Consider the following 6,822-nt stretch of genomic DNA (forward strand, 5'->3'; position numbering starts at 1 on the left):
ACAGCCCAATTCTATCCAACTTTCCAGGCCCGATGCAGCCGTGCCAATTTGGGCATGCACTGCATCCTGCGATGGGGGCAGACATGGAGGCCTCCTCAAGGTAAGGGAATGTTTGTTCTCTTACCTCGAGGCTGCATTGTGGTTGCATCAGTCCTGAAAAATTGGTTAGGACTGGGCTGTCAGCCACTGCATTACACCAGCTATGAACTGGGAGTCCCCTAACTGAAATAAAAGCTCAGCCATTAACACACTGGATGAAAAAGTCAAACACTCGCCTTCTCCTGCCAATAAAGTATTAGATCAGTTTTCAGAGAAGGTGTTATTGATTACTGAGATCATTTGTGTGTGAAGCACTTCTGGGGAAGTGCTATATAAGCGCTAAACAGTTTAGACCAGGAAAATGTCTGCCATGAGAACAGTGTGTGTGTGTGCGTGCGTGCGTGCAAGAGAGAGAGAGGCTGTACATTTCAGTGAACCCCAGTGGAGGGCAATGCATCCCGATGTGCTCTGTGTATTGAGATGAACAGCATCACCTACAAGGTCCTCAGTAAAGCAGACTATGGGCACAAACCTAAAGAGCCCTTGGACTGGTGCAAGTCCCTTGCGCCAGCCTGGAACTGTCACAAATGTGTTGGAAGGCATGTTTGCACTGACTTGTGAGTCAGAGAGGCCAGAGAGACCTGACACAGCCCCAGGTGCAATAAGTTTGCGCCATACTTTCCAGGCCAGCACAGGCATCTGGGGAGGGCATGGGAAGGATGGGCGGGTGGCAGTCCTGTGGATGGGCGGGAAGGGAGCAGGAGGCAAGGCCAGGATCTGGCACTTATGCCAGATCCTAGCCTGTTGCCGGGCAGCCCAGGGCAACTTTGGGCTTTTCAGATTTGCACCACTAATTTAGGTGGCACAGATCCAAGTAGACCCATTGGGACTACTGCAGTGCAACACGGGGTAAGGGGAAATTTCCCCTTGCCTCGAGCTGAGTCACAGCCAGCCCCAAATTTGCACTGGGCATAGCGCAGGCTTGCCAGCCTGCCTGTTCCAGTGCAAGTTAGGACTGTGCTGTAGGTTACTCAGTGTTGGGGTGTCAATCCAAATGGGGGGAGGGAGAATGCCAGGATGCTTAGAAACTATCAGAAGGTATCCACAGAACTCATGTCAACTTAGTCACAGAGATGTACTAAACCATTATTTCATATTAGTCTAGCATCACAGTTCATAGTCTGGGGCGAACAAGTTAATTATCATTTTCCTACAGGAAAATAAAAGAAGTCTCTCCTTGAAGATAATTAATGTAGTAAGTAACTACTATAAATAAATGCTTTACTTAATATAGTAAGTAGTGTTTACCATTTTTGTAACTTAAGTAGTTATGATTTTAACAGAGGTTCTGCCCCCGCCCCCCAGGATGCAAAGCTGGTACAAGAAGAACATTTTAAATAACATCAGTATGCACTTATCTGTCAAAGAGTTTAGCTGGTCTCTTGTATTTCTTCACTTCCAAAACTTGTGTCCAACAACCATTGAATTTGTCTTTTTAAGTATATTATATTGCATTTTATTGATACTTTATGGATTTTTAGCCACCTTGGGACAAACACTTAAAATTAAAGTAAAATGCTTTGGGGCATTTTACATCTCCATTTTCCCATGAATGTATAAAGGTTGAGTTTTACTTCTATGGCATGTGATATGGTTGGTTGGGTTTCTACTCTGTTACAGTTTTCAACTACAGTATATTTATACATGGTAGTAATAGTTTTGTGGATGCTCTAACATTGGCTGGGATCCAAAGAGCTATTGTGAATTACCTTGGAGGGGGAGGGGGGACTCTTTAGATCTGAAAGGTAGCAAATAAGTAAGTCATATTTTCAGGGTGCCTAAGACTTGCTCATGCCTGACTTGCCCATACCTCACACCTGGACTGCAATCAAAAGTCCACCAGTTGGGTCACTATCGGAGGGCCATGCCCATCAGAAGACCCATCAGTCTGGCCCCTAAATCCTCCATACCAGTGGTGATGGTTCCTATCCTTTGTCGTCATCCCCACTTGTACTATCTAAATATATGTACATGTATGTTTTGAAGCTGAAACTGCGAGGGAGTGGCTTGCCTAAGCTACTGAGTGAGCTCAAGGCAGTGGAAAACTTTGACCCAGGAAAGCCCTGATTCACAGTTCAGCCCTTCAGCCACTACACTGGCTCTCAAATGTGTAGAGTGCTTGAAGTGGGTGGGAAAAAAATGAAGCAGAATGGTTTTGTTTCAGTTAGGCTAGACTAGATTATACCCATTGAAAAGTGTGGCACCCCACCAAACTTGGCACATTGATTGTGCTGCATGGGGAATGATTGTCTGAAAACTAAACCCAGTTTCAAACCCCACTGAGAATGTGTAAGCAAAGCAAGTGGTGTAGTTTTTTGGTTTCTGGTTAACATAATGCCATACTTCACCTCTGAGATATGCTGGTCTTACATAGGGGCAAAATTGAGCATTATAACTAAATTCACTTATATACGCATACATCCTCCAGAGTACTAATCCTCAGAAGCCTAGGTAATATGCCTCCCCTGAAAGATGGGAAATATAATACCATCTCACTGGAAACAGTATAAAGCCACTCTGAAAGAAAATCAATGTGGGCACTTCAGAGTCCCCTTCTAACATTATTTTTGAGCATTCATTGTGGTCTTAGAGGATCTGCATGCTGAACAGATGTCTGGCTTTCAACATGGAAGAACTGCAGTTGGGCAGGTGGATGCCAGAATCTATACAGATATTGAATATTTATACTTGACACACTTGGATCACTACTCGTTGCTTTCTTCATGGAAGAATAAAGGGTCCTAACAATTAGGCACATATATATTTGATTTTTCAGTTGCACAAATGGAAGGCTGGGAAACGGTATCAAAACAAGCAAGGAGAAACACGTCTGCAAAAGGGGATGATTGCTAGAAACCAAAGTAAATTGTTGGCATGAAAACAACAAATTTTTCCCTGCCACCGCCTTCAGACTGCTTGGTTGATGATTACCTGCCTGCTGAATGTTTAGTGTGTCTATTTGGTTTTTCTATCAGGAGGAGTAAAAATTCAGCAGAACCTGTGGTGAGTCAACCGATTCCTAGCTGTGCTGCTGCGTCCAGCATCACAACCATTGTATGTACCGGAGGCAACTGGTCCACTGGCCTGTTTGATGTTTGCAGTGACAAGACAGTATGTAAGAGCTGCAGTTTTTCCTTTTTAAGTTTCCTTTCAAAGCTGTATTCCTAGGTGTGCTTCTTGCTTAAGAACTTAATTAGTACTTTGCAGGATCTGTCCAAGATCCACCCATTCCCAGAATTCTTTGCAAGAATCCCAGAAACCACCAGCAGGCATGAGGTGACTTTCAAGAAATTTGTCACTGCTCCTCCACAGTCGACCTTCCAGCCACCTGTGGCGGAATATGTCTTTGTTCCCATGTTTGCCATATTCTTGTTGCCGTTTACTGTTTGTCCTTCTTCCTCCTCCTCCTCCTCCTCCTCCAGTTGAATTTGGCTTTGACATGCCCGATCTCGTCTGATCTTAGAAGCTAAGCAGGGTTAGGCCTAGTTAGTACTTGGATGGGAGACCACCTAGGAATACTGGGTGCTGTAGGCTTATACCATAGTCTTTCGAGACTGAAGGTTGCCAACCACCAGCTCATTGGACTGTGAAGCACACCAAGAGCAGGAAATTCAAAGAGCCTGTGGAACACTCAGTATCTATTCCAACAGGGGGTGAAACCTGGTTAAAAAGCAGGGCCCCACACCCTCTCTCCTGGGTGCAGTTGCCCTGCCTCTCATCCAAGCATTGGATACATTGTTGGGGGGTGTCTCCAGCTAGGTGTGGGTGTAAGGATGTAGAAACTGGGCTAGTTCTCATACTCAGGGCAAGGATGAATCAAGAACGCTGTGTTACTGTTTGCCTTATTTTCAGGTTCTCATTTTAACCTCTGTTCTGACCATTGGCCTTTTATCAAGTTGCCCAAGCAGTTGCTTCAGCCTTGCAAGTGTCTGGTTCTCTCCTCTGAATTTTTCTTCCATTGTTTTGTGTCATTCTAACCTGTTTTAAAGAAACTTCTTCTATTTTACCATTTGACTGGTTTGCTCTATCTTCCTAGACTGTCTACCTTCCACTATATAAAAAACACAGTCTGCATGTAAAATAAATAAATAAGTGCGAGCCAAGGGAAGTGGTAGCTCCATGCTAGGAATCCAAAGATTTTACAAATTCACTGGAGCCAGAAGGTACATTATTTCATGATTAGAGGAGCTGTCTGGTAATGCTTTTCCCTGATTAATTTGAGGTCTGAAGGAAGTAGGTTGAGGAGATGTACATGTCTACAGTCCCAATGGGTGCAGTCCTGGCTCCATCAAATGTGATTGAAAGTGATTCCTATTGACTTTGAATGGAGTCCGTTTCCACTCTAGCCATCCATCACAACAGAGCTTGAATGAAAAGTGGCCTCCTTTGTAGTCAACATGAGCGTGTAGCCCATCATGTCCATGCCTTTTGTATACTTGTGCTGTGCTTCTCTGAATCATGTGAATTATCTACAAAAGAGTGGTGGACAGAGACTCTTGACACATAGTGAGAAGCCGAGGAGAGCATCCTCCATGGCTCCAGTCAGCCTGATGAGTCTATGAATATTCCAGGTACATCCAGGCATCACGATTTGATTGCCATGTCCCTGTGGTTGTGCTTAATGACAGGTGCGTGTGGTTCGCTGTGCTGTCTGTGTCTGGAATGCAGTCTCGCAAGCCGCTATGGGGAGTGCTTTTGTTTCCCGCTGCTCCTGGGTTCCACCTTGGCATTAAGAGTTGGCACCAGAGAGAGACACAAAATACGAGTAAGTCTGTGCAAGTGTTATACTCGGCTCCTGTAGTGCACTGAGCCATGTGCATCAGCTCTTAGTCCTCTCTGACTCATTCCTTGAGGATGCCATCAATGTTGTTCAAAATCTGTCAATGTGAGAATCACTTCAGTGTGCTAATGCATGGTAATCAATAGCGATGAGTTGAAAAGTTTGTCATGTTAGCAAGGGTGAAAAGTTCAACTGGAATACAGCGTTCAAAACGCAGGGCTTCACAGCAAACATACCTGCAATTCTCCTCACTTTTCCAAGTCCCCCATCCCTGCTACTTATTTGGAAAAGAGCTCTCGTTCTGCAGGGTTAGTGCCTCTTTAATGTATTAAGCTCTTGAAATAGTCTTTCTGTTTAACATAGAGGAAAAGACAACAGGCAGAGGCGTTTTATAATGGCGTATCAACACCAATGGCATATCAAGACATATGATTTTAAAGTACTGGAGTAAAAAGAGCTCCATTTCCTATTACACAGAAGTGTATTATCTAGAAGTTCATATAGAGGAAATACATTCTCCACATAATCAGAAAGCAGAAGAAAGAAGATGACTATGGAATCTGTGTTGAAATCAACTGAAACGCATGACTTTCTGAAATATCCTGTCCTTTGAAATTTTAAATATCCTTTACATATCCTTTGAAATTAAGATTTCAAAGGAAACGGGCAGCCCAATCCTACCTAACTCCCCAAACAGTGGTCCAGCCACACCAAAAAGGTATGCACTGCATCCTGAGGGGAGTTTCAGGTCCTGGAGATCTCCTCTGGGTAAGGGAACATCCTAAACTAAGTAAATAGAAAAGAGACTCATGAATGAACTTTGCTCTGCTGTGTGATCATTCATATAATTGCAAGAAGACTTTTTTTTTAAATGGATGAGCAATGGCTCTGACTGTAAAGAGACAACAGTTATTAAAGTCCTGCCTTAAAGGGAACAGGAACTGATTGACTAAGATCTGGTTCAGGTTTGCTGTTGCCTTTGGAATGAACTGGAAACAAGTAATTACAGTTGCAGAAGAAGCAGATGCAGAGAAGGAATATTGCAGGGACAGTAGCCCTGGAAAGTCTCAAAAGTGCTTTTCCAATCCACTCTGGACAGGTTGGTGCTACATTTGCTTGTTAATTCAAAAAAGGTGCCACACATTCACTTGAATACACTGGAACACTGTAATACAGAGTGGACCATGTTGTCAGATGGCCTTAGTGCAAAACACAAGTAAACAAAAAGTGTCTATTCAACACTGAATTGGCTGATGTGGAAGCAGCCCATGATGTCTTAATTTGGGGGTGAACTAGTTTAGAGAGATTCTAACTGGATCAGTGCATGGCGACATGGATAATTGGTTGCTTAGTCATCCTGATGTGGTGAAGATCTCCTCCTATTTTCTCTCCAGGGAACGCTATGTGAAGACTGGATGGCAGTTCATTGCTGCTGGCCCTTTGCAGTCTGTCAAATTGCCCGAGAAATGAAGAGGAGACCTATATTCCAGGTGTATGAAGCACACGCATCTCCCCCTCCACCTGCAGTCCAAGGTTCCTTAGTATAAAACTTAGTAAAAAAAAACAAAAACATTCAGATGAGAATATGCAGTGATGGTGCTTCTTCCCATTTCCCCTGAAATATCAAGATTGATTATTTTTAGAAATAAACATGCAATAGTGCACGAGAGCTTTCTTCCTTGTGTCCTGTGAGACAGATGTGAGTGTTAAACTCTGCTGGAGTGGCAGGAGCCTGAACTCATGTCAGTCGCCAGAGCACTGCCATGCTAGTGTGGTTTACCAATTCTGGGCTTTCAAAGACCCATTAATCTGGATTTACTTAAGGCAGTGGATCTTACACATTTAGCATCCGGACCCACTTTTTAGAATGAGAACCTGTCAGGACTCACCGGATGTTGTGACCGGAAGTGACATCATCAAGCAGGAAAATTTTTAGCAATCCT

At 43.7% G+C, this 6,822-nt stretch overlaps 1 protein-coding gene across 1 annotated transcript; it reads left to right on the forward strand.

Annotated features, from left to right (window-relative positions):
- Nucleotides 1-519: 519 nt before the first annotated feature.
- Nucleotides 520-6,426, forward strand: PLAC8L1 (PLAC8 like 1). The gene is made up of 4 exons (XM_066612919.1): nucleotides 520-590; nucleotides 3,075-3,214; nucleotides 4,728-4,864; nucleotides 6,274-6,426. The coding sequence occupies exons 1-4, from the start codon at nucleotides 520-522 to the stop codon at nucleotides 6,424-6,426; spliced, it is 501 nt and encodes a 166-aa protein (XP_066469016.1).
- Nucleotides 6,427-6,822: the final 396 nt, after the last annotated feature.

Source organism: Tiliqua scincoides, chromosome 2 (assembly GCF_035046505.1).
Source record: "Tiliqua scincoides isolate rTilSci1 chromosome 2, rTilSci1.hap2, whole genome shotgun sequence".
Taxonomy (NCBI): Eukaryota; Metazoa; Chordata; class Lepidosauria; order Squamata; family Scincidae; genus Tiliqua; species Tiliqua scincoides.

Excerpts from the sequence above, each read along its gene's own strand:
- PLAC8L1 (XM_066612919.1), top strand. The coding sequence starts at position 520 with ATGAACAGCATCACCTACAAGGTCCTCAGTAAAGCAGACTATGGGCAC. Across the intron at positions 591-3,074 it reads CCTAAAGAGCCCTTGGACTG|GAGGAGTAAAAATTCAGCAG; the intron begins GTGCAAGTCCCT and ends TTTTTCTATCAG. Across the intron at positions 4,865-6,273 it reads GAGAGAGACACAAAATACGA|GGAACGCTATGTGAAGACTG; the intron begins GTAAGTCTGTGC and ends TTTTCTCTCCAG.